This window comes from Plectropomus leopardus, chromosome 10, assembly GCF_026936395.1.
Source record: "Plectropomus leopardus strain MGB_pleo_1.0 chromosome 10, ASM2693639v1, whole genome shotgun sequence".
Taxonomy (NCBI): domain Eukaryota; kingdom Metazoa; phylum Chordata; class Actinopteri; order Perciformes; family Serranidae; genus Plectropomus; species Plectropomus leopardus.
This window is the reverse complement of record NC_142185.1, coordinates 21092274-21119938: the sequence shown is the minus strand read 5'-3', so window position 1 is coordinate 21119938 and position 27665 is coordinate 21092274. Positions and strand designations below refer to the sequence as shown.

Sequence of the window (27665 nt, the reverse complement as noted above, 5' to 3'; positions counted from 1 at the left end):
TGCCCTCCCTGACAGGATGATATATTTGTCTGTCTCTTTGGTCCCTCAGAGCCAGGCTGCTTCGTCCCTGGGCAGTGCCCTGCTGCGATGTGATAAACTGGACCAGGCAGAGATTAAAAGCCTCCTCATGTGCTTCTTACATGTGCTCAAAAGCATGTCTGAGGGTAAAATCTCACGCCATCTCTCTCCTTAATATCTGCACTCACCATCTTACTGTCTTGATGCTTTAACACTTAACTGCAACCAAAAACAAATTGTTTCTTCAATGTCAATCTTCCAGATGCCCTCTTCACATACTGGAACAAGGCTTCGTCTGCGGACTTAATGGACTTCTTCACTCTAGTCGAGTAAGACATCTTGGATTGCTTTCATGAAAACCCTGACATTATAAATAAATCTCAAGATTTTACTGTGACTGATATTTCACATACTTTTCCTCTCAGAGTTTGCCTCCATCAGTTCAGATACATGGGAAAGAGATACATCGCAAGGTAATGTTGTCGTCAGTATCTGAGTTTGTGGTATGAATTCAGTCATTTTTGACTGAAATTATGATTGAGACGAATCCTTGATAAATTATTGTATGCATTTAGTAAAGCCAGTGGTTCCCAGCTTACATACCTGACATACCTGCACAGCCCAGATCAATGTAATATTGTAGCCCAACCTTTATCGACACCACATGATCATTTAAGCTGATTTTAAAATGGATATAACATTCGTTTAACACTGCTAATTAAATAGCAGTCTGTATTGTAACAAAGTCTTTTTCATATGATTTGTCAGTGTTTAGGTTGACTTGGTCAAGTTTTGTTCTTTGACTTGGAGTAGCAGAAGCTTTTGACCATTTAACCATTAACTTTATCTACATTATTTACGTTTAGCTTTTTTCACCATTTATCCATCACTTTTAGAAAACTATTCTATTCTATTCTATCTATTACTTTTAGCTAATGTAAATGTTTTTGTCTGTCCATTACTTTTGCAATTTTATCAGTTTATCAGTTACTTTTATCCTATTATTTAAATGTTTAATTATTTCAGTCATTTATCCATTACTTGGCATTAGCTGTTTCAGCTGTTTATCCATTACTTTTAGCTAATCATTTCAACCTTTAGCCAAATATTTTAACATTCTACAGATATATCATTAACTTTACCCTTAGCTAAATAGTTAACATATCTGTACCTATTTTATTTGTTCATCCATTATTTTTAGCTAACTTAGCTTCTCTGCTGTTTAATTTTCAAAACTATCAACTATCAATTCTGACATTTTTTTTAAAAACTGAATTTTTATTTCTATTTTTAATACATTGAGCTATCCCACAATCTTTCCATGTACACTCTGGTAGCTGCAGAAATATCCCCTGAGGTTCAAGCTGCCCGCTCTTTGTTAGGAACCCCTGCTCTAGAAGATAGATACCTGAATATTATGAGGAACACAATTGACTTCCTGCAGTAGGCTACATAATTACTTAAAAACCGTACCTCATACCATATAAAAATTCTATAGAAACTTCAGGAAGATCATCCAGTGCAACGCTGACCTGCTGATACATGTGACTGTTGAAGGGTGTGACTGTCTGTGTTTAAAATATATGCACATAATATACTCTCTCCACTATTTGGGAGCTCTGGCCTTGACTCCCAGAGGGTTTTGGGTGTTCACTCTCTAACCTCCCACCACTGTTTCTATCTCTGTTCACCTAAATGCTGGCAAGTTTAACAAAAATGAAATAAAACCTGGCTCCTGCCCTCTCCTGCTTGGGTAAGACTGAAGGGGGAACTGACTCTCTCAGACTTAATGCATGACCTCTGCTCATCCTATAAAAGTTGCATTGCTGTGATACGACTACTGCCTCTAAATGCATGCATCGCATCTGTCTCAAATTTAAGTGCATGAAATTTGCTGTAACTTGCTGCTTTAATGCTGCTTCTGCTGCTTTGATTACTAATTAAACTGCATGCAAAACAATATATACAGAATGACTTTACTGCATACATGAACAGTGGGTATAAAGGTCACCCAAAATGTTCAAATATTGTTTATTAAGATTCATTTAAAATCCCATGAGCCAAATATTTAACTAGATTGTATGTCCAAAGGTTGGAATACAAGTGGTTTGAGTGATATTTACACCACTCAAATGTGCAAAATGCCATGTTATTCACCCTAACCTGCTTCACTAACCTGCCATTCATCTAACATTGTCCTGTTTCCTCATCAGGAACCAGGATGGGGCAGGACCTGTAGCACATGAGCGGAAGTCTCAGACTCTGCCTGTGTCCCGTAACAGGGCGGGAATGATGCATGCCCGCTTACAGCAGCTCAGCAGCCTGGATAACTCATACACTTTTAACCACAGTAAGTGCTCCATACTTTTCATCAAACCTCCTCCACCAGAGGACCCCCGCCCTCCTCCGCCTCACTCTGTGTAGTCTGACTTTTCATGCATTTCAACATCATCAACATCACCCCTCATCCTCTGTTTAAACCCAGCCCGCTGTCAAGCAGGAAATGCACCAGAAGACATGAGTGCATTATCAGTAAATTAAATTAAACTGGGGCCAAGGTAGCTGTGTGTAGTTTTCTACTGATTTTATCTAAAGGGCTTATGCTATGTGCTCAGTCTGTTAAAGGGACAGTTCACCCCAAATTCAAAAATATATATTTCACCTTACCTGCAATTCTAATTATAACATAGATTGTTTTGGTATGAGTTGCTGAATGTTAGATATATTGGCCATAGAGATATCTGCCTTATCATTTGTATAATGGAAACTAGATTGCACTCAGCTTGTGGTGCTTAAAACATTTTTAACATTTATTTTATTTCTATCAAACAACACCCACTGCGCAGAAGGAGGCGTGCATCTACTGCTAGCTCATCAAGCACCACTGAACTAGCTAATATTACAACTCAGCTGAGGATGACGCCAACAATTTTTACATCCACTAGAAGCTACACAGTTCCTTCTTTATGGTGATACGATTGGCGTGTTAAGTTTAGTGAAAAGAAACATAAAACTGCTCACAACAGGGTCTGTGGGTTAGAGATATTGTTGTGGAGTTTTTAAAATGTTTTTTTGGCACTTTGAGCACCCCAAGTTGAGTGCCATCTATTTCTATTATATTGGAGAGAAGGCAGACATCTCTACGGTCGATATCTCCAACACTCAACAACTCACCCCAAAACAATCTAGATTGATAAATAGCTCTACAGGTAAGAGGAGAAAAGTATATTTTTGATTTGGAGGTGAACTGTCCCTCCAAATGGCATCATTTAACACAGTTTCTTTGTGTTTTCAGTGTAAGAAAGATTTCAAGTTTACTTGGAATATCTGTAGAACATGGTAAGAATGTATCAGGTTGGCAGGCAGTTTGCAGACCGGCTTTGTTCATTTGGTTAAAATTAAAAGCCAATTTCAAAGAAAAAAAGTGAATTCCTGCACACTTATCACCTCTGCATTGATTTATATTTTATTTTTTTTTAAAGGGCTGTCAAATGATGCTTTTTTAAAATTACAATTAATTGCAGAACTTTTATAGTTCCATTTAAAACTCAGCCCAGTACAGCTTCTTAAAGATGGAAATGTCGGCCGCTGATTTACGTGATTTTAAAAAATGTACGCGTCAATCATGGACCTTAATCACTTCGCGATAAATGTGTAAAATGCTGACAACCCTACCTCAAAGGTGTCAACGTTTAAGTCACAAGAACCTTTGTGACCACAATGTCAACATGTTTTTACTAAATCAATGCAGACGTGTTAAGTCTGCACAGAAGTTAAACTTTTTCTTTGATACTTGATTTTCGGGGGGATTACATTCCCTGCACCACAAAGAAGACAAAGCAGGTGGTGTGCGTGTTGCCTTCCACTCATCTTAAAATTAAGAGCATGCCTATTTTAACTGAACATTAGCTTTTAAAAATCTCATCTCTCTGGCCAGCTCATCTGCTCTAAACTTCATTTTACATTTCATTCTCTGAAAAAAACAAAGAAATCCATGCAAAATATTATGGGTTTCATTCCAAAATACTCCTGTGAATATGAAAATGCTTCTTATACATATATATGTATATATATATATATATATATATATATATATATATATATATATATATATATATATATATATATGTATATATATATATATATATATATATATATATAAGAAATAAGTTTATAAAGAATATGGGCTCACCATCATGTCATTATTCATTTGATCAAAGCTGTTGTTTTGTAAATTTTGTAAATTGTAAGACCATTCAGTTTGGAATGAAACTTAATCTTTTCAACATAATGAAATTTTCCAGCTTTGCCTTTAACCCGAAGGTCTCATGTTTTAGTAGAGTTCATATATTTATTAGCCTTTCTGTGTACTAGTGGGGATGAAACAGCTACAGCTTTCTGTCTTCTTTAGCCTACAGTCACTCGGATGCAGACGTGTTAAATCAGTCGCTGCTGGAAGCTAACATCGCTACTGAAGTGTGCCTGACCGTCCTGGACACGCTGAGTATTTTTATCATGGGATTCAAGGTTAACATACATAAAATATTATTTGTCACACATTTACTGTACTCTTCAAATATTGTGATTAAATTCTAATAATTACTTAATTACTAAATAAAACTGCATCTTTTAAACACAAATCAAAGTCTAAGATGATTCTCTCTTTCTCCACAGACCCAGCTGTGCTCTGATCACGGCCACAGTCCACTAATGAAGAAGGTGTTTGAAGTCCACCTCTGTTTCCTGCGGATCAATCAGTCAGAAACGGCCCTCAAGCAGGTCTTCACTTCACTGCGCACCTTCATCTACAAGGTGTGAAGGATGTTGGTTTTCCCGCCTAACGTACTCTTTTGTTGCTTGTTACAGAAATTTCACACAGTGCTGAACTATATTCTTTGTATTCAGAAAACTTGTATTTGTTGTACTTTGGGGGGGCTGTGGCTCAGAGATAGAGCGGTTCCATCCCCGACTCCTCCGGACAACATTTCGGAGTATCCTTGGGCAAGATACTGAACCCCTAATTGCTGCCGAAGAAGCAGAAGCGTAAAATGGCGGCAGTAGTGTTTTTAGACAGTATGCCGGAAGCAAGAGGCGTGACAGGCGTGGCAGGCGTGACATTAAATACACAACAGTGTAAGCTTCTGGTGTTGCAAATAACATATGTGTTGGCTGCTCTTTCTAATAATATAATAATGAAATAACAATGACAAAATACGGCAATGACAATCATTTACCATCTTTGTTATATGGTAGCTGATCTCATCATCTGCTCGGAGGATTAGGAGCTCCTGAACCTCATGGCTTTCTCAGTTTGCGGATATTTTCATTTGCGGTTCTTTGCTGAGTAAACGGCTAGCTGCTGTTAGGTCACACCCGTTCTGTCCATGGTTCCCAGCTTTCCCTTTTACCTGCCTGTTTTCTTCACCTTCTAGTTTCCCTGCACGTTTTTTGAAGGGCGTGCCGACATGTGTGCTGCTTTCTGCTATGAGATCTTAAAGTGTTGTAACTCCAAGCTGAGCTCCATCCGCAGCGATGCGGCCCATCTGCTCTACTTCCTCATGAAGAGCAACTTTGACTACACTGGTCGCAAGTCTTTTGTTCGGACGCACTTACAGGTGGGAAAGTCCTTCTGTGCACACACATATATTCAGTCATATATATTGAGTCCCCACTCTTCACACAAGTTAAAGTAAGGATTTAATTGATAGCCACATAATATAAACCATGCATTTCTTTGTATGTGAATGACCTTCTGTCAAAAAAAGATATATATAGTATATATTTTTGCATGTATAGATAATGTAACATTTAAAATTTGAAATATTTTGTTATCTGGTGTAATAACAATTCTTAATAGATAGTTAATAGAATAAAAAGTTAGAATAATAATTCTTAATAGTTATTTGTTTACCGTTATCAAATGTGCTAGTCCATTATAAAATATTTCTACATTTCGATTTTTTAATAAGATCAGAACACAAGAAAAAAGTTGCTTAATTTTGCTTGAATTATTATTATTATTATCATCATTGTTGTTCTTAAAATAATGGATGTAGCCACCATGATCTCTCTTATTAGATTGTTGACTTCCGTTTTGAAGCCTCAAGTTCGGAAGTTTGCTGTCGCCATCCTTTGTTTTTTTGGAGCTAAAAGTGACCATATTTGGGCAAGAGGGTGAAGCTGTAAAGAGCGAGGAGTGGATCTGACTGGGGAGCCAAATAATGAGGCAGCATACCTGTCGTTCATTTTGTGATAAAAGCACCCAATTTGGTACAAATATAGCTTAATGTATTTAGAAGAAATCTGGATATTGGGCCACTGCAGATTGGCGTTCTCATGACCATGGCAGTCATTTTCCAAAATCTATCAGAATGGACGACTTCCTGTATAAATGTAGTGAAATATGCTGTAGGCCATTCATGCCTCAATGAAATGTAAATGGGTTGCACTGAGGTCTGTGGGACCTCAAACATTGACAAAATGAAGCTATTGTAAATAATGGGAAATGTTAAACAATATTCAATAATTTAATAATCTTTTCCTTTCTTTAGGTGGTGATTGCTGTCAGTCAGTTGATAGCTGATGTGATCAGTATTGGAAGTACCCGCTTCCAGCAGTCTTTGTCAATAATCAACAACTGTGCCAACAGTGACAGAACTATCAAGGTCAGGAATTCATTGATGTGCATAATTATGTTCTGGTGTAAAAGTTAAAGATATACATATATATATATATACATATATATATATATACACTTTAAACTTTAAACTAGGTATAACTTGGCTGTCTGTTCACATTTCTGCACGCTCCTTAACAGAACACAGCGTTCCCTTCAGATGTGAAGGATCTGACCAAACGCATCAGAACGGTTCTGATGGCCACGGCTCAGATGAAGGAGCATGAGAGAGACCCAGAGATGCTGGTGGACCTGCAGTACAGCCTTGCCAAGTCTTACGCCAGCACGCCTGAGCTACGCAAGACATGGCTGGACAGCATGGCCCGAATCCATGTGAAGAACGGAGACCTGTCAGAGGTCTGTTATAAGAGACTGTGTGTGGATTCTGATATGTTGCTGGCCAGTCAAACGTGATAGATTTAGTATAGGCCTGTGTATGATAATATGTCTGTACAGTTTCCATTTATCAAGTACTGTACTTCATTTTATTCCAGTTTTATGTTGACTGGTGCTCTTTATGTGCATGATACTGTCTGATAACTGACTTATCTGACCTGAGTTGTTGTTGTTTATAGGCAGCCATGTGCTACGTGCACGTTGCAGCACTTGTGGCAGAATACTTGCGGAGAAAAGGTGCTTTAATAATCTTTTTTTCACTTGCATGCCACACAGTAGCTGTGTTTTTGGTGTAGCCTGTGAAATCTTTCTTGTTTTTGTTTGCCTAATGTGTCTGATTGTTAAGATATTGTCTTATCTCATGCTGTGTGCAGGCATGTTCAAGCAGGGCTGCTCAGCGTTTCGTGTCGTGACTCCAAACATCGATGAAGAAGCAGCGATGATGGAAGACGTCGGCATGCAGGACGTCCATTTCAATGAAGTATGTGTTTAATGCAAACAAAAATGAAAAATCACTCTTTAAATGATTTACCTGGAATGCTATCGCACAAAGATTTTAACAAATCGACACAAATTCAGATACACTCTGTGGTCTGACCACATTATGTCTCAGTTTTACTCGATTGCATTTAGATTTTCTGACTTTTGTATCTCAGTAAAGACCAGTTGTTGCACGTACTGAAATTAGATGCTCCTGTTGTGAGTTGCTTTGGACAAAAACATCTGCCAAAGTCAGTGTAATATAATTTTAAAACAAAGAAGACATATGCTTATCTGTTGCAGAAAGACAAAAACATGTAATGTTTTGTCATGTGTTCTTCAATAATATAATTTTGAAATAGTAAATCATCATTTAAGTAATAACTGGCCTGCTCCCTCTCAGTATTTCATCGTAGATTTAACAGCTGACCTCCAAGATGTCAAACAATAGACTTATTGTATGAGCATTAAACCCATTTCATAATTTTCAGATTGGACGTAAGAACTCACTCGTTTCTATTTGTATTCATGTGAATCAATGTTTGTTCTCTCCAAAACAAACATTAAAAGAAGGCAACTTTGGCTAATGCCATTCACTTTTAGTCATAAAAGCAGAGGCGTTGACTTATCAAACACTTTTTTCTTTTATTTCAGCTATATTTCTAGTTCTCTCATGCTCTTGTTCCCTCAGGACGTCCTAATGGAGCTTTTGGAGGAGTGTGCGGACGGTCTGTGGAAAGCTGAGCGTTACGAGCTCATCTCCGACATCTACAAGCTCATAATCCCCATTTATGAGAAGCGCAGGGACTTTGAGGTGCATCTAACTTTTTATCTCCTACTCCAAACTAATTTTGCACAGGCTGAGGCATTAGTATCTAAAATGTTTTTTATTGCTTTGCACAGAAACTGGCCCACCTGTACGACACCCTGCATCGTGCATACAGCAAAGTGACAGAGGTGATGCACACAGGCAAGAGATTACTGGGCACCTACTTCAGAGTGGCCTTCTTTGGCCAGGTGAGTTTAACTCTCCAACAATAGTAATGTATTCTGTCCACTAGGATATTATTTGTTTTCCCAAATAGACATATTGTTAATTTGATCTCTGCATTAACTGTTTTAAAATTATTCAAACTTAATTTCTCATAGAAGCACAACAGGTATTCATGTGTTCGCTGGTGTTGCACAGTAATTCACAATGAGCATGGGGACTGCTGAATTTGTTTTGTTTCTAAGAGCATGAGCACATGCAGTGGCACTTTATGATCCACTCTAATGCCCTTTTCTGCTTTTTATCCTCTTTGAAGGCAGCGGTAAGTCGTGCCGTAGACTTTGTTAGCCTCTCTGATCAGTCTTTGTGTGGTGCCGGTGCTGCTGTAATTCATTGCATTTCTCAGTCATAGCTTGCAGTTTACAATAACAATCAGTCACTGCTGCTGCTTTGTGTTTTTGGAACTGTGTTGCATGGCGAGTTTTCACTTGTGCACTCATTCCAGTGTTTCTGCTTCAGTGTTACAGATTTAAGTTGAAGATTTTAGTACTGAACCAAATTTTTGTCATATCTGTGACATTTTATAAATAATCTGTTGGGTGTGGTTATCTTTGCTTTGATAGAAATCCACAGATCCATGTCTCTCTTAACATGGTGGTCTTATTAGTGATGTAGTCATTTGAATTAAAGTGTGGTGAATTTATTTATAGTTTTTAGGTAGATCTCACTGAATAACAATGATTATATTTTCTGCTGTCCATGCCCCTGTTAGCAATACCACTTCACAGACTCAGAGGCTGAGGTAAATCACTATGAGAGCCAACAGTTGGACTGCAGTGATGTGTTGGGCTGTGTTGTGTTCCTTCGCTGAAGCAGTCAGCGCTGTTTCACGTGCATATCTTTTAGCCTTTTTACTCCTCCTCTAGTCTAGCCTTAGTGTTGTCATCATCTTAGTATGAAACCCTTGTGGGGATAATTGCAGGATTCATCTCTCACTGGGTAAATGCATGGCTTCACCCATCTGTTCATGGGACTTTTGGACATTTACATACAAGACAACTAAATGCTCCCGCTGACAGTGTGAGATCTGTAACCTTCAACCTCTCTCACCTTACTGAACTGCCATTAGTTGATCTCTTGCAGTTGAGTTTTTCTTTTTTTCTGTCTCTGTGCTTTGACATTAGATAGAGGGTTGTGTATTTGTGTAGTCTACCAAACCTTTCAGCCTGGAGCTGAAACTTAAAAACTATTTCACCATCTCATCTGAGCAAATTGTTGGAATGACTTCCACTCACAGCTCATGTATGGTTTGATGTGGCACTGTTTCGTTATATCGTATGAGCTAAAATCTTTCTCTTCATTCTGACTATGTTTTGTATTTTTTAAGGGCTTCTTTGAAGATGAAGATGGTAAAGAGTACATCTACAAAGAACCCAAATTCACCCCTCTATCAGAGATATCTCAGAGGCTCCTGAAGCTGTACTCTGACAAGTTCGGACAGGAGAATGTAAAGATGATCCAGGACTCTGGAAAGGTAAGATATTTAATTTATGATGAGGACTGACCCATTAGATTCATTAAAAAACATTTCTTGTAATGACATTTACTTTCCACAGATTAACCCCAAAGACCTGGACTCCAAGTATGCATACATCCAAGTAACACATGTGACCCCATACCTGGAGGAGAAGGAGTTGGTGGACAGGAAGACAGACTTTGAGAAGAGCCACAACATCCGGCGCTTTGTGTTTGAGATGCCTTTCACCATATCAGGCAAAAAGCAAGGCGGGGTAGAGGAGCAGTGCAAACGCAGGACCATACTAACCAGTAGGTAACCTTGTATACTCTGGGTGGTAGTAGCACATAAGTAAGGGCCAGGACACATGCTGCGTCTTTAACTACCTGAAAAATGCTAGGTTGGGCGCTACTTTTATACCTACTTTGTGTCAACTTGCAAGGGTGCAGGGCAGGTTGACGATCTTCTTTCAGGCAATGTTTTTTAAGTGTTTATTAGACCTGAAATATGATCCTGTGGATAGATGTGAAGCACTGGGTAGGCCTGCACTGAAATGATCAACTTTTTCTTTATATGATCAACTTCTTTTTTTATATTTATCATACACTGATAGTTATAGTGTTATTACTAATAGTTATAACTATAACACTGATAGTTATGGAAGAGAGGAAATGTATCAACCAGTTGTGAGTGTTCCTTGTCACATGACATGAAGTGCACACTGCTGCTCCCCAAAAGCTGAACTTTATCACAAGGTGCAGCTGTCATGCCCTGAAAAACTGGAGCTTGGGAAGACAAGTGCATAACGGCGGCATTACTATTGCATCAGTGTGTGTTTTGTGCATCTACATTGAAAACAATAGATTTTCAAAAAACGTGGCATATGTATGGCCCTTAAGGGAGTGTTTTTGGGGATTTGCAAAGAAAAGATTTTAAAATTAATGTCAATATTGGTGCAACAAGGGCAGCGATACCCTGTTTTTTTGTCTGTGGTAGATCCGACTCCAAGTTCCTCCACAGCCACATAAGACAATATGCAACTGCTCTCACAGGCTGAGAAATTTCCTCACCACAAGGAAACTGATCTTGATATGAAAAATCTGTGTAGTCACCCTTTAATAATTGGACATAAACAAGATTCTGCATCAAATGATCTCAAATAATCCAAAAAGTGAGTTACATTTTTCACTTTTCTCTCAGACTATAGACCATCTCCTATTGTGTGCATATCGACACACTTGAGGAAAACAGGCTATAAATACACACTGAACGGATGTCACGTGTGTATCAGTCCCTAAGGCATACATTGCTCAGCAAAAGGTGCATGAATGGAAGATCTTGATTAGATTTTCAATGTGTCAGCTGTTTGTCAAGGATCTTTCCTAATCCTAATCAAAGTTATATCGTTTTATGGCGCAAAAGATACAAAGGTTCAACTTTACATTCTTATCTTTATTGTCTTAGAGCTTTCAAAAGATGTTCAGTTAACATATGAGTGGATCCTGAGCTGTAAAACTCAGAAAAGCACATGCAACAAGCAAAGATTTATAAACTGAGAGGCCAGCTGCTCACCCATCCTCCTTATCGTGTTTCTGTCCCCCAGCCACGCATTGCTTTCCCTACGTAAAGAAAAGAATTGCAGTGATGTATCAACACCACACTGACCTGAGCCCCATCGAAGTGGCCATCGATGAGATGAGCAAGAAGGTGGCCGAGATTAAACAACTCTGCTCCTCCAGCGAGGTGGACATGATTCGTCTGCAGCTCAAACTGCAGGGCAGCATCAGCGTCCAGGTGCCTTTTTTTTAAGTTTTGTCAATATATACACTAACATACATATACACACTGGACATGTGAAATTATCATGGAAAAGCATGACAGCTCATCCATCCTCCCTCAGGTGAATGCAGGGCCCCTTGCATATGCACGAGCTTTTCTGGATGATGCGAGCGCCAAGAAGTATCCAGACAACAAGGTCAAACAGCTAAAAGAGGTCTTCAGGTGAGATGAGATGTCAACAGCCTATGATGTGTGCAGATTTACTTTGTGTAATTGTACTTTAACACATCTTCATTTTTCTGAGCAGGCACTTTGTGGAGGCATGTGGTCATGGCTTAGGTATTAATGAGCGACTGATCAAAGAAGACCAACAGGAGTATCACGATGAGATGAAAGCCAACTACAGAGACCTGGCCAGAGAGCTGTCCATCATCATGCATGAGCAAGTGAGTATAAGAGTAATTACAGTTTGCATTACAAATGTTGAAAGTGTAACCTGCTGCATCGGGTTTTGGACGTTCATAAAATGTTTGATAATGTAATTGATAACAGTCTTTGATAACACCGTTCTCTGTTTTTCCCTTGTGCTGACATGAGCAGATTGGATGGTAATGCAAGAAGCACCCATATGCAATAAAGACTTGTTAAATGTTGGTCCAGCCAGACACAGACATCTGTTCTCACATATCACCCAAAATTTTGATCACTGTAGGATGTTGCATTGTCAGACCGTTGGAAATCTTGGCTTTAGAGTAAATACTAGAGTAAATGCTCTGTCTTGTTTCTTGATTTGTTGAAACATAATCTTAGAAACAAACACTGCCTAATGTTACAAAAAAAACACTGCTGCTGCTTAAGCTAGGGCCCAGTTCTTGACCTTAAGAGGCAGCGAAATGTTATCTGATCTGAACACAGACAGGCCTTATCTTTACATCCCTGCAGTAAATAAAGAATCAGCTAAACATGGAAGTATTCCCACGCATGAAACACATGTCCACTGTCCATCAGAATGATCACGGCTGCAACTTAGCTTTATTTTATTAAAGATTAATCTGACAATTACTCTCTTGATTAATCATTAATCATAAATCAATTTTCTGACCAGCAGTCCAAAACTAACTTTAAATGTTTGGCATTTTTGCATGAAAATTGATTTATCAAAAGAGTTGTGGATTAATTCTATGACTAATTATTTAATGCAGGGGGGCAGTTGTGTCCCTCAAACCAATTTTAAATAGCCCTGGGATAGTCTTTCAAAATATAATATATCTGCCTCAGTACACTATATTGGTATATTGGTTAATCAAGATTTATGACTTTGCATTTTCTCCCTTTACCTTACAATGGCAGTACTATTATACAGTCTGTAGACATTAATTAATATGAAGGAATCAGGAAATATGCAGAACTGATACATTTTCATAAACAGAACAGTTATCTAACAGCTGTTAGGTAGCAGACAGCAAGGAGGTATTAAGTTGACAATGACGACTGACGCTTTCCGAAGCAATGGAAAGTTGAAGACTTTTTCAATGAATAATGAAACAGTTGCAACTGTCACAATGTATAGGATTTTTTTTAAATAACCCTGATAATAACCCATTTAACGCAAGAAGTATCCAACGCCAAGGTATACTACACATTATCTAATCTGGGCCCCATTCAAAAAAAAGTTTGGACACCCCTGATTTAATGGCATCAGCTCTACTGCTGATATTTCAAAATCAAAACCCTCCCTTTCCTCCTCTGCTATGAACACTTTTGATGCAGCGGCTGGCTAGACCAACAATCACAGACTTTTCTCTTTTGGATTGTTGACGTAATTTTTTTGCACGTGTATGCATGTATGTAAACGTATGTACATATTCATTTGCGTATGTATGAACAGCATTTGTATATGTATATACATGCATCTGAATGTGTGTGCTTATGAACAGTGCTTACATTTGTTTTTGTATATGCAGACGTAGAAAAATATGTTTTATACAAAAAAGTTTTATACTTTTTTTGATTTTCAGTGGATTACTGTGTTGATGCTACAAGGTTTGGTTGTTGTATCTGTTAGTCTTTATGGAAGAGCTGCTGAGACTGCACCTTAAGGGAACAGTCTGACATTTTGGAAAAAAAATTAATATTCTCTTTCTTGCTGTTAATTAGACGTGGAGATTGGAAACAGTCATGTCTGTATGGTAAATAAACGGCTACAGCCAGCAGCTGGTTAGCTTAGCACACAGACTGGAGCAGGGGGAAAGCCAGGCTGGCTGTTATCCCACATTTTTAAGTTTTTATACAAGGCCACACTAAGTAAACTGGCTGCGGCTGAAGCTTCATATTTACCATGCAGCCCTTTGATTGTAAATAAAGATGGCCAACGCATCTCCACATCCTCCCTCTGTACAAAAATGAAGCCATAATATCACAGATATGCCCACTGCCATCTTGCAGTGGGGCCATCATTTGGAGCCAAACTCTACGCAGTAGCGACCTTTGAGGTACTAAGTTCTCGCCCAGACACCAGTCCAACCAATTGTGAGCAGTGCCATTGATTGTGAGCCTACTGATTGGCACAGACAGCTGTCAATCATGTCGTCAAATCCCGTTTTATAGCATCCAATCACTTAAAACCAAACTTAGAAAAATAACATACACTTGAACAACCCTCAGGGTGATAAGAACTACCTAAAATGACAGACACCATCTTTGAGAAACATTTATTTGACACGTACTTTAAGCTTTTAGTTTGGCCCACGTCCTATCCACTAACATAGAGGGGGCAGGATTTGTGACCTATACTGCAGCCAGCCAGCAGGGGATGATAAAGATTTTTTGGCTTCACTTTTCTGTAGCTGCCATGTCGTCCATCGTTGTTATATAGTCTATGGTACAGACACAATAGTGGTCACGATCTTCTTATTTAACTCTCAGCAATAAAGCAAGTAAGCGTAACTCCCAAAATGTCAAACTGTCCCTTTAATGAAATACATTTTTGCATGGCAGTAATGAAGGTGCTAAGATATTAAGGATGGTTTAGTGAATAGTTTTAAATATCTCATCCTCCCTCAATTCCAGATCAGTCCTGTGGAAGATGGCATGAAGAGCGTTCTTCCAGACTCGCTTCACATCTTCAACGCCATCAGCGGCACGCCAACCAGTGCCACCATCCACGGCATCCCCAGCTCTTCCTCTGTGGTATGAAGCGTGCCGGGGTTAGCCTTGAACTCAGCGCCCTCTATGCTCACCAACTAGGCATGCCGGCGATGCCATACTGTCGCTTTTAAAACCCGATCCTGATTCTCTTCAGTCAGCTTTAAGGGAAACTGACAAAAGCACCTCTCTCAGTGAACCATGACCGAGGCAATGGACCTATTTAATGCACACACACGGCATTGTGACTGTGTGTGTGACAGTACTGAGGCGGGGACCAGAGAGGGGATCACGCAGGAGAGTCCCTGCTTTATGGCCAGACATCATCTGTCACCTGTTTCTACCTGAAAAGACTTGTTTTCCATGTTGGTTGATCTTTGATATGCATGTCATCACATTACACCTACCACCCTCCCAGCAGCCCATTTTTGTTTGTTTTGATAAAGTTTGACATTATGTTTTTTATGTACAGTACTCCACTTTTATAAGCCACTGTATTGATGTCTTGATGAACAGTATATGCTGCATACGCTCGTCTCCCTGTACATGAAGTTATATTTCTACTAAAAGGGCCTCCTGTGACTCATGTTAGCATTCAACCTTAAATCACTTCAATGTCTTAGAACAGGAGCATTTTTAAATATTTAAAGCCATTGCATACAAAAAGTATATTCCAAGTTGTTTATTAGTGTAAATATAAAAAAAGGAGTGTGTGCAATATTTGCAAACTTTCTTGCTGTGTGCGGCTCAAACACTGTAAAGATGATGTTCACCTTTTTGCCAAAGCAAAGGTGTGGAAAACCAGACACTATGCCTACTGTGGAAGTAATATGAAGCTTTTACCATTTTAGTGTTCATTGAAATGTTCAAGAAATTGTTTTATATTTGAGCAGCAATGGGTTTTTTTTATTTTTATTTAACACAAAGTCACTGTTCTGCTGTAAACAGAGATGTTCCCTAATGCTTTTCTTTTAAATAAAATACACTCATTTCTCTGCAATCATAAATCCCTATTTTATTTCCACATTTATTAAAGTTTATTCCCACATTTGGCTGAGTTGTTGAGTACAAGTGAGTTAATAGCTTTTATGAGGTGTCAGGGACCGAGCAAAGCTGACTCCCTATCTTCTGTTCCCTCCCATCATAAAAGCAACACAGTCAGCAGCGTGGACAACAAATCAAGGTGCTAATAAGAAGCAATATTACGGAAACACTCCCACTCCCACAGTGAAGGATCAGTTATCAACTGCTCCTTGCAGGAATCTCAAAGGAATATCAAAGTAAAGCAGAAAGCAGGCAGCAGCTTTACTCCAGCACCATGACTGGTGAGTTTTTTTGTGTGTATTTCTGTTCCAATCCAGAAAAGTAAATATTTTAGCTCAGAGGGTGAGGACACACATCTTCAGGACAAGACAGTACAATAATCAGAATATTGCAAACTCTGAACCCTTGCTGCATTGTTTCTAACTTCCATGCTGAAACTTTGGGAGAAAGAGATTTTATTTCTTTAAATGGCGGCTACCACTTTTTTTCTTAGAAATACAGCCAGTTATTTAAGCTACTTCCATCTTGTGCACAGATAACGAGGATCCCAAGAAAGGGAGGCAGAACAAGGGAAAGGTAATGTTCCTGATTTATTGGAAGTTTATGCTTTAAAAAAAATGTTTTAAAAAATGTACAAGACTAAATAATAATCCATAGTAACAAAGTAACCATGTCAGTATGAAATTCACTGTACTGCTGCTAAATTACTGAATATCAAGCACTGTATGTTACACAAGTATTTCCGTTGTAAGTTCTTTTATACCTCAATTCAAGAACACCTTTGGGGAAAATGTTGCTCTTTTTACTCGGCTGCATTTATTTCACATCTATGGTTACTTTTTCTTACAAAAAATATGATATATAAGAAAGCAGTTAAAATTTGCTCCACCTCGACCAACTACAGTATTAAAATGCTCCTCACATATTAATGCATCAATAATAATGATCAAATAATATAACAATACATGATACATGATGAGCACATTTACTTTTAAAGCACTAAGTTCATTTTGTTGTCAATATTTCAGTGCTTTTATAAACCCTTTGAAATCTGAGTAAATTGTTTTTTTCTTTTTAAAAACATAGGGAAAAGGAAATGAGCAACTTAGCAAGACATTCAAAGTAACAGCAATTTTGCTTATTTTCAGAAAAAAAAAGTCTTGTAACTTTTAACAAATTCCTGGCATATTTTTGTACATTTTTTGGCAATGAAAATATTGTTTTCTTAACATTTTCTCAATTTTTAAATTTATTTTATTTTTTTTATAATTTTCCTCAAATCCTCCCTCCTTTGTAAAAACAAATTTGCATGTCGTTTTCTTGTGGCCTTTTATTAATTTTTCACAATTTGTGTGACATTTTTTGTCAAGTCGGTTATTGCCTAATTTTCACTTTTTTTTTCATCTACCCATTTTGTTCAGGTTTTGAAGGGTTAAACATTACGAATTTAGATTTTTTTTCTTGTAACTGGTTATTTTATTTTGTGGTAGGCTTATGTGTGATCACAATACTTTCTCCAACACTCCTGGTGCTGACAGCGAATTTATTTCTCCTAATATGATGAAAGCATGACCCGACCTCACCTTAACCCTAACCAGTGTCACGCTTTTTACCTAAATTTAACCAATCCAGTTAACGAAGGTGTAACGAGTACTAGCCAATCAGAGTGAGAGTAGGGCGGGTCATGCTTGCACGAGCCAAGGTAAGGACGGTGTGTTTACTGAACGCTTTGCTGCCGTTTCTCTGTTTGTTTAGAGCAAAGAGGTGTGCGGTTACCCGCTCAGCATCTTCTTCATCGTTGTGAATGAGTTCTGCGAGAGGTTCTCCTACTATGGCATGCGAGGTGAGAATACGTCAACCACGTGTAACCATGACGACGAGTACTTATTTTAACCCAAGCCACTTTATTTCCTGTCCCGAACAGGTCACATAATAAAAGGGATTGATTTATCAAAAAATATTTGTAACTGGTTAGGACAGACAAACTTTGTGGTACTTGTTCCACCTATTGATGGAACGTAATTAAGCACAGTTACTCCAGTACAATTTTGATTTAGGCCAACTTTTTACTCCATTACATTAGTTTGACAACTTATATTATCATAATGATATTATATGAAATCAACTTTATATGCAGTCTAATGAGTTATAAACAGTATATACTATAATGTAAATCTGAAATTTATATAATAATTTTTAAATTATCCCCACAGCTAGCTGGAATATTAAAGTTGTGTATACTTTAATGCTTCATTAATCATAATCCAGCAATTATAAATTATTCTGTAATTGGTAATTCTGAAAAAAACTTTTACTTTTGATATTGTAAGTATATTTTGAGGATAATACCTGTGTACTTTAACAATTAAAATTTAAATGCAGTTATGTAATAGTATTTTCTACACTAAGGAAACGTCAAAATTGTATATTTTTCAAACTTTAAAAGAAGTTTCAGTAGAAACAAAATAGTTACTACATGAAACTACTTACAACAAGGTGTTTGGATCTTCAGCTTAATAAACAGTCCTGCAAGTAAAAGTAAAAACGGTCCATTTACATAGAAGATCTGAGAACTTCCACCACATGATATTTTATGCACAACATGACCAAACATCCCAAAGCTGATACTGTGCAGTCTGAAACTGATGTTGATATATTGAAAAATACAAATATGTTTTCCCTGCCTATTCACAGCTGTCCTGGTGCTGTACTTTAAGTACTTCTTGCGCTGGGATGATGACTTGGCTACCTCCATCTACCATGTCTTTGTGGCTCTCTGCTACCTGACCCCCATCCTTGGGGCCATTGTGGCTGACTCATGGCTTGGAAAGTTCAAGTGAGTTAAGTACAGTGTGCTATTGATAATTATGTAGTTTTATTTAAGTAGTATTTTGAATGCAGAATGTTTACTCACAATGCTGTATTAAGGTATCGTAGTACTTACTCTGCCCCTTGCTGATTCTTTTGCTCTTCCTCTTGCAGGACTATCATCTACTTGTCGATTGTCTATGCGATTGGCCAGATTGCGATGGCTGTCAGTGCAATCCACGATATCACTGACGAAGACAGAGACGGGACACCAGACAACATGACCTATCATATGTGGGTTTCTATTCCACTAAAGAAATAATTGAGTCCAGGATGTTGACAGGAAGTTTTCATCACATATTTCTAAAGTACTCTTTGCTCATGCACATATTCCTTCTCATATTTAGTGTGTTGTCCATGGTGGGTCTCTTCCTCATCGCTCTTGGTACTGGTGGCATCAAACCTTGTGTTGCTGCTTTTGGTGGAGACCAATTCGGTGACCATCAGGTTAGAATACTGACAATGTCACTGAAGATGGAAATCGCCTGATCTTTATTGCATGTCATGCTTTCTTTCTCTCCCAGTATTCCTGTCTCCTCTCTCTTGTCATCTTAGGACAAAATGTTTGCCATGTTCACGTTCATGTTAGCATGCTTTAATTAGAACCAAACACAAAGCACAGCTGAGGCTGATGGGAATTTCATGAATCCAATTATTTAGAGGTGTTTGGGAATCGAGCACTACTGCATCAGTGAAAAAAGTTGTTAATAGTCTCAAGTGATGTTGTGTAAATCAGCTCTAGTTGAGTCTGAAGACCCAAGATAAGTTTACCAAAACTCTGTAGCCTGCTCCTCATCCCTGCTTCAGGCTATATCAGCCGTTGCTAGCATAACCATGAATGTATAAAGGGAACTGGATACAGCGTTGGAAAAGGGGCCCTGTGTATTTCTATTAAAGTTGCTTAGTGGTGCATAAAGCCAAAAAAGTTTGACTTCCATGTGTAGAATTTGCCGGATCTTCTGCAGTACTTCTTGTTTAGCCCTTCACTAACTTGAGTGGGGATAAAATGATGTAATCGTGCTGATCTTTTAGACCTTTAGCAATATTTTGGGACCAGCAGATTAAATCCTGATAGTGAAATGAGTCATTTTGTGAGGGATGCGATGCTAAAAACGTATCTACTGTACAGGCATCTCTTTTAAGAATTAAGTTTATGGGAAAACCTCTTTGGACCCAATCCATCATGTGAAGTAGTAATTGCACAGTTTGGCCACTATGTCATTTTGGCTTCATAGCCCACAGCCAAGTATCAAAATCATCAGATTATAGGCATTTTTCCAAACTGTCTGTCTTGAGGGCAACTCTAAAATCTGTGGAGTATCATGTAAAGTTAGCACATTTTATCCTATGGGGTACATGAAGGAGTGAATTTCATGACAATGAACAACAACAACATCAAATAGTTTAAGACATTTCACAAAATTTGACATAATGGTGGCCTCAGAGGAAATGTAAGAAAATCACTTAAGTCATTAAAATTCATCCTCTGGAGGCCAAATGTGATATTTCAGGACCAACAGTACAAAATTAAAATATGTCAGCCTGGACAAAAAGTGGTGGACATTGACCATGCTTGGTGTTAGAGTCATGTTGCTAGTAAAACTAAAAAAAACTTCTATAATTTAATATCTTAAACACAGATATTAATATAACTTTAGAATTGGTTACACATTATGTCCAGCATTGTACAACGTGCATGCAAAAGGTGATCGAAGGTCACTGACACATTTCTCTGCAGGAAAACCAAAGGAGAACCTTCTTCTCTGTCTTCTACCTGTGCATCAATGGTGGGAGTCTCCTGTCAACCATTATCACTCCAATCCTGAGAGGTAGATATGAGCAGGACATGACGTTTATGAAAAACAGAGCCATAAATACAAGTGCTTGTGATTAAAAGCTAACAGCAGTCCTTGAGTGTGAGTAAAGTTTGAAAGCTGTTTTTCTCCATCTGCAGCTCAGGAATGTGGCATCTACACTGCGCAGAAGTGTTATTCGTTGGCCTTCGGTGTCCCTGCAGTTCTAATGGTGGTTGCACTCGGTATGTCTAAATACAGATACTGTGAAGCGCATACTGTACACGTTCTGTGCACACCGGTAATGATGTTGCGTTTTCGTTTGTTTGTTGTCCAACAGTGGTGTTTATTGTTGGAAGTGGTATGTACTACAAAGCTGAGCCACAGGGAAACATCATGCTGGATGTGTGTAAATGTATTGGGGTGAGTCTGTTTTACACCATCAACATATTCTGCAATAATGTGTAACAACATTGACTTCTGGATGTTTCTAAAAACATATTTACTCACTTTGTTTACTTATTTAAACCTTTTCATGGCTTGATTTCAAATAGAGCCTCGATAACATTATTGCAATGCTCTATTTTCTGGCCTTTTGAAACAGTCACTTGAAAGGAGGAGAAAGCATATTATTAAGTTTTAGCTACACTCTACTGGCTCCCAGTATCTTTAAGAATAGATTTTAATGTTTTTTTACTTGCTTTTAAAGATCTTCATGGTTTGGGACCAGCACAAAAAATAGTAAGCGTAGCTTTCGTTAACTGTGCTCCAAATTTAAGGAATGCCCTTCTGACAGTTATAAGACACATGGGCTCAGTGAGTATTTTTAAATAACGGCTGAAAAGCTGTTTAGCTTGCAATTAATGTAATTCTTCTGATTATTATTTTACATTAAATCTTGTCCTTTTGTGCTGCATCTTTATTGTGAAGCACCTCAAGATGCATCCCTTGTATTAAAAATGCTCTATAAATAAAATTTCTTATTATTACTTTAATATTTCTCTTTTACTTCTTTTCTCCTTCTGTCAATCAGTTTGCCATTAAAAATCGCTACAAGCACAGAAGCAACCAGTACCCAAAGAGGCAGCACTGGATGGACTGGGCAGAGGAGAAATATGATGTAAGTTTAACTTCATTTTACTCCCGAAAGTTTCTTATTTCTTCAGTGAAATAACGGCAGTTCATCATATGTCTGTGTGTGCTGCAGAAACTCCTCATTGCTCAAATCAAAATGGTGCTGAGGGTGCTCTTTTTGTACATCCCGCTCCCGATGTTCTGGACTCTGTTTGACCAAAAGGTATTTTAACTTTCTTTTTAAAAGGCAGCATCACTTAAAGGAAACTGGGCTAAACGCTGTATTTCTATTAAAGGGTTCTAGATGGACTCTGCAAGCCACCACCATGGATGGAAACTTTGTGAGTTTGGTGATAAAAACAACAATAAATGTACTTGAATTAATTAGAGCAATGTGTTCATGTTTTAATAATGTCCTTGTGTCTGCAGGGGGCACTTGTTATACAGCCTGATCAGATGCAGGTAATAATTTTATCCCGTTAGCTTGGACTGATGTGCTGCACTTTGTTTGAGCAGATTCTTACTGTGCAATTTATGTTTTTGAAAGACTGTCAACCCCATCCTGATCCTCACTCTGGTGCCGATCATGGACAGCCTCATCTACCCTCTCATCAAAAAATGTGGCCTAAATTTTACGTAAGTACTGCTGGAACTCAATGAGACAATCTATATAGATCTGGATATTTCTGTCAGTCCTTTATTTTAGGTATTAAATAACTTATCTGCATTATGCATTAACATTTCCAGATGCTTACATTTCTCACCTTCTTAGTTTTATTTTCTAGATTGAGGCCTGAGGAATTTGAAAAAAAAAACAACTCATAAAATCAGTTTTAGAATACTCTAATTCCTTGCCCTTTTTGCATGTTTGAGGTAATAGTTTGGAAAAATGTGCTACTTAAATGTTTTGATGAATGTTAGATGAGAACATTTTTTATGATACCCATGGTGTCAATGTTCTCATAAAAAAAAACAAAAAACATTTATGTTTTTATGGTAAAGCTACAGCCAGCAGCCCCTTAGTTTAGTTTAGTTTGGTATTTTAGTAAAAAAGAAAAAAAAATATTCCTGTATAAAAATTGAGACATTTGGTGCTGTCATTCTGTCACATTTTTGGATGAATCAGTAACAGGATTTAATGTTAATCCAACAGACCTCTGAAAAGAATGACAGTCGGGATGATTCTGGCAGCTATAGCTTTTGTCTGTGCTGCTTTAGTTCAGACTCAAATTGATGTAAGTAGAAACAGTTATTGTGTTAATTTCCTCATATACTTTGAAAATGTACATCAGTTCAAGAATTAATATACTTTTCATTTTCAGAAAACATTGCCCACCTTCCCATCTGCCTCTCAGAGTCAGCTGAAATTACTCAACATGGGCACCAGTCAGGTGACGGTTAATCTTCCCGGGAATGATCCTCTGGTACTTCCTGCAGCTCAGGTCTGTGCTCATACAATAACACATAACTTTTACAAAAATGTGACTTCCAAGTCAAAAATTCTGTGAAATCTACTGCATGCAAGCCAAAACACACATTCTCTTGCTGCATTGATTGCACATTTTCAAATATTCCTTTTTTCTTGCAGGCCAGCAGTGAATTCTTCACATTTGATGCGGACATAATCGTTGTTTCAATAGGCAGCCCTGCGGTGACGAGATCTGTTCCTCTGACCAAAAAAAAGCGTCAAACTCTTCTGATTCCCTTAAACATCACTGAAGAATGGCTGTTGGTAAGTTGGTAATTAAAAACACAAAAGAAGCCTTTCAATTGTTAAATTAATCAACGTTTGTCACTTTATTTCTCCAGACTGAGGATTTGACTTCGAAACCAGAAGAAGGCAATAATGCAATCCGGTAAGCTGAATTTTAAGTGTTTAAGTATAAAAAATTAATAAATCAGGCCATCAACAAAAAATAAAATATCGACTTTTTATATAATCTTTTAATTGGTTTAGTCTCTTATCAAGTCAAAATATTGAAAATAAAACAGTCTCAATCTTTATCAGCAGGCTCAATTGTTATAAATTGTTTTTACTGTTTTTACATTTTCTGGCTCAATATGAACCCATTTCAGATTTATAAATGGAATGAATACAGAAGTGAACGTTTCAACTTCTGCAGACGACTTTGAACTGATTGAGCCATTTTCTTATACCAACTACTCCGAGATAAAAAATGGAAAGTAAGTTTTGTTTGTTTTTTTCATTTTAACTAATTCACAGTTTTTATACCAGAATCATTATTTTATGCAGACAGTGATACAGTTTAATACACTGATTTTTTTTTCTAATGATCAGGTCCCTCTTCACCATATGGAGAGGTTCACAGAAATGTGAATACAGCAGAGAGTTTGGATTTGGAAGTTCTTATACCTTCTTCATTCCCAGCACTTTTGACTTTGGACCAAATGTGAGTTTTTGATTTTTAAGGATGGTGATATTCTATGTTTTTTTATAATATCAACAAATCCCCTGCCAATTTACAGTATTGACAACATTTTAAAAGCGTGAACATTTTCTTCCAAATTGAAAGTTTCTGTCTCTTTTTGTACATAGACAGTGACACAGACGAATCCGTTAAATGCGCATTTTTATTCCATAAAATAACCCCACGTAATTTGATAGAAAACTGACCACGAGATGTTTTATACAAAGTAAGATATCATTTTCTAGCCTGTCTAATTTATTATGGAATTGTTAATTATTAACATAAAAGTATCTAAAACTATAAGGTAAATCTGTATACTTTAATCTCACAGTTGTGTGTGTAAGTCTGATGTGTCTTATTCCTCTGTGCCTCCATCATTCAAAATCTATTACAAACACATCAATGAGCCAAATAGTTGCACTGGCTGACATGTTCCTTTATGACAGTTAACATGGCCATTTTATTTTGAGTCAAATTCACTCGCTGTCCTGGTGTCATAAATACTCACTAATAAGCAATAATCCTCAGCTGTTGACATTGTCCTAAACTGGACTATTGTGATTCTTTGTTTTAGTGTCACGAGTCTATTTCTGCAGCAGAAGACATCAAGCCCAACTCAGTTCACATGGCTCTGCAGATCCCACAGTACTTCTTCATCACCGCTGGTGAAGTGATGTTTTCTGTTACAGGTCTGGAGTTCTCCTACTCACAGGTAAAATTGTTACAAAATCACACCATCAAAGAAGAAGTTGTACATGGGAATATTTTATTTTGCTCTGCTTTGAACTATATTCGATTGGTTGTCTTTGTTGTTGTTTTTTTTTTTAATTTTGTGTTTTTCTTTTGTGTCTTCAAGGCACCGAGTAACATGAAAGCCGTGCTGCAAGCAGGCTGGTTGTTTACTGTTGCTATTGGCAACTTCATCGTACTGATTGTGGCCGAGCTTGCAAAGATTCCCAAACAGGTAAGAAACTAAATTTAAATGGAAAACTAAATTTTAGACAAAAAGTGACAACTATTACTTACCTCATATCTGTGCGATTATGTCATGTTGCCATACATGAATGCCACATTTGTCCCTCTGTGTCTCTCCTCCTCTTTCAAAGTGGGCGGAGTACGTCCTGTTTGCCTGCCTCTTGTTTGCAGTGTGTTGCATCTTCTCCATCATGGCGTATTTCTACACTTACATCGACCCTTCAGCGATAGAGGCCCAGTTCAAGAACGTTAATAAGGATGATGAGGATGATAAAGACCGGCTGCAGAAGGCAGAAATTGAGATGGTCAAGAGAGACTCAGTTAAAAGCAACTCATTTAAAAGAGACTCAGTTAAAAGTCACAAAGATTATGATGATGCAGACAAACAGACCCACATGTGAACAGTTTAAAAAACAGATTAGATATTCATAATGCGTGTGTGCGTGTGTGTGTGTGTGTGTGTGTGTGTGGTGTTTGCGTGTTTGTGCCTTTTAAATATTTTATATTTTGATGCTCAAATGCCTATTGTGTGCAAGGAACAAAAAGTTCTCTGGCAATATATTCAGTACAACAAATTCAGTGTTAGCTGTAGTATTACAACAACAAGAGATGAACCATTAACATATCATTATGTGTAATTGCTCTTTTTAAGTAAAGGTTATGTTTGAGTAGGAATAAAAATAAATCCTTTTCGTGTGTTTTTCCATCCACAATACTTGTCGTGTGATCTTTTTCAATAAATCCACTAATTTAATTCTCATGTTCATAGCACTCTTCCAACCTGATATCAAATCTTTAGCATTATAACTTACAGCCATAGAAGACTGAATAGTGTTGTTTTTGCAATAAATGTGTTTAGTTAGTACTAAATTTCCTATTATGTGACAAAAAGAAATGCATCGCAGCCTAACAGGCCATCAAATTGGCTTTAAAGAACTGGTTGTCATTGTTTGACTGCATTAAATACTTCACCTTGGAAGTGTTGTTTGACAAAATACTCTCAACTCCACTTAACAGAATTATCTGAATCTTTAACTGTATGTTCTCATCAGCAGATGGAGTCTGCTCAATTTACTGTACATGGTGTCTTTTTTTCCAAAAATGTAGTGATGGACAAGGTTTATGTTGAATGTTTTGGTGCCAATATTGTATCATTGGTGTCTTTGTGGTGCTGCGCTAAATTATCAACTAGTATATAGCAACAACACTTTATTCACTAGTTTAATTGACCTTTTTTACAGCATCTTGCCATGGCAGGAAAGCACAGGTGTTACTGATAACAAGAGTGATGGCTCTGTTTCATTAAATGTCCCAGTAGGCTGTGACAATGGACAGTGAACCAGCATGGACAATACCAGGACCCTGAAACTGCAGCAGCCACATGGAATTTTGAATCCAACCAAACTAAACAAAATATATAACAAGCAAATGAACAGATGTACAGACATACAAACATACATTTCAGTTCAGTTCAGTTCAGAGCTTTTATTGTCCTTCAACGGGAAATTTGATCTGCAGTTAACAGGCATAAGACATCATAAAAGCAATCCTGATCAACAGTAAAGGTTACAGTAGAAGCGTCAGTGAAGGTTATCTAAAAGTGTCAATAAAAGAATTGCGTGCAGTCAACCTTTTAAAAAAAAAAGTAATTTTACACACACATTGTGTCTGTGAAAAGAAAAGTCTCGGCCGTGATGGCATCGGAGGCTGAGTCCTGAAAAACTTTGCTGCGCAGCTGGCAGACATCTTCTGCTTTGTTTTCCAGTTGTCCTTACAGCTGCGTAAGGTCCCCTGTCTTTGGAAGGACTCAATAATTGTTCCTGTGCCTAAGAACAACACCCCAAAGTCACTCAATGACTTCAGACAGGTGGCACTCACCTCTCTTGCCATGAAAACTTTTGGAAAGGTGGTGAAGGATGCACTTTTGGACACTGTACAGGATAAGTTGGACCCTCTCCAGTTTGCTTACAGGTCGGGCAGAAGCATGGGTGATGAGACAGGGACATTTTTGAACATGGTTTTTTAACACTTTGAGGGGGCCAAGTCCCTTGTCCATTTACTGGCTTATTGACTTCTCTTCTGCTTTTAACTGTATCCAGCCCCATGTTAACAGGTGAGTTGAAGAGCATTTACAGAATTGATGCTGGCCTGATTTACTGGCTTATGGACTTTTGACCAGGGAGGTCTCAGTGGGTGAGGGTGTTTTATCACCTCCACTGGATCCCCCCAAGGCTACGTGCTCGCTCCTCTTTTATTTGTTTTATATTCTAATAATTGCCAACGCGGGCGGCATGGTGGCGTCGTGGTTAGCACTGTTGCCTCACAGGAAGTGGGTCGCTGGTTCAAAACCTGGTTGGACCGGGATTCGGTCCATGGACAGGGGCCCTTCTGTGTGGAGTTTGCATGTTCTCCCTGTGTCTGCATGGGTTCTCTCCGGGGTCTTCAGCTTCCTCCCACAGTCCAAAGACATGCAGGTCAGGTT

At 38.0% G+C, this 27665-nt stretch overlaps 2 protein-coding genes across 13 annotated transcripts in view; both read left to right on the top strand.

Annotated features, from left to right (window-relative positions):
• The window catches only part of LOC121948849 (dedicator of cytokinesis protein 9), a 110697-nt gene extending 94690 nt beyond the window's left edge, over positions 1 to 16007 (top strand). For 6 of the 12 annotated variants that reach the window (XM_088083271.1, XM_042494352.2, XM_088083270.1 and 3 more), the window contains 19 exons: positions 50 to 164; positions 281 to 347; positions 444 to 491; positions 2232 to 2368; positions 4430 to 4545; positions 4693 to 4830; positions 5451 to 5633; positions 6570 to 6683; positions 6836 to 7051; positions 7270 to 7327; positions 7465 to 7571; positions 8262 to 8384; positions 8474 to 8587; positions 9949 to 10095; positions 10178 to 10388; positions 11681 to 11871; positions 11978 to 12078; positions 12164 to 12302; positions 14926 to 16007. In XM_088083271.1, the coding sequence (XP_087939397.1) occupies positions 50 to 164; positions 281 to 347; positions 444 to 491; positions 2232 to 2368; positions 4430 to 4545; positions 4693 to 4830; positions 5451 to 5633; positions 6570 to 6683; positions 6836 to 7051; positions 7270 to 7327; positions 7465 to 7571; positions 8262 to 8384; positions 8474 to 8587; positions 9949 to 10095; positions 10178 to 10388; positions 11681 to 11871; positions 11978 to 12078; positions 12164 to 12302; positions 14926 to 15051 (2451 nt within the window). In that variant the 3' untranslated portion in view covers positions 15052 to 16007. Of the gene's footprint in view, positions 1 to 49; positions 165 to 280; positions 348 to 443; positions 492 to 2231; positions 2369 to 3313; positions 3358 to 4429; positions 4546 to 4692; positions 4831 to 5450; positions 5634 to 6569; positions 6684 to 6835; positions 7052 to 7269; positions 7328 to 7464; positions 7572 to 8261; positions 8385 to 8473; positions 8588 to 8877; positions 8884 to 9333; positions 9364 to 9948; positions 10096 to 10177; positions 10389 to 11680; positions 11872 to 11977; positions 12079 to 12163; positions 12303 to 14925 lie in introns of all 12 variants that reach the window. The other 6 variants (XM_042494354.2, XM_088083274.1, XM_088083277.1 and 3 more) reach the window with 3 other exon arrangements.
• Positions 16008 to 16176: 169 nt separating this feature from the next.
• Positions 16177 to 25896, top strand: slc15a1a (solute carrier family 15 member 1a). The gene is made up of 23 exons (XM_042494761.2): positions 16177 to 16325; positions 16580 to 16620; positions 17800 to 17887; positions 18739 to 18880; positions 19027 to 19146; positions 19260 to 19359; positions 20651 to 20741; positions 20867 to 20950; positions 21046 to 21128; positions 21739 to 21825; positions 21913 to 22002; positions 22076 to 22120; positions 22209 to 22241; positions 22327 to 22415; positions 22933 to 23014; positions 23102 to 23221; positions 23368 to 23511; positions 23589 to 23635; positions 23856 to 23963; positions 24079 to 24190; positions 24783 to 24920; positions 25065 to 25172; positions 25315 to 25896. The coding sequence occupies exons 1-23, from the start codon at positions 16319 to 16321 to the stop codon at positions 25582 to 25584; spliced, it is 2229 nt and encodes a 742-aa protein (XP_042350695.2). The 5' UTR covers positions 16177 to 16318; the 3' UTR covers positions 25585 to 25896.
• The last annotated feature ends 1769 nt before the right edge of the window (positions 25897 to 27665 follow it).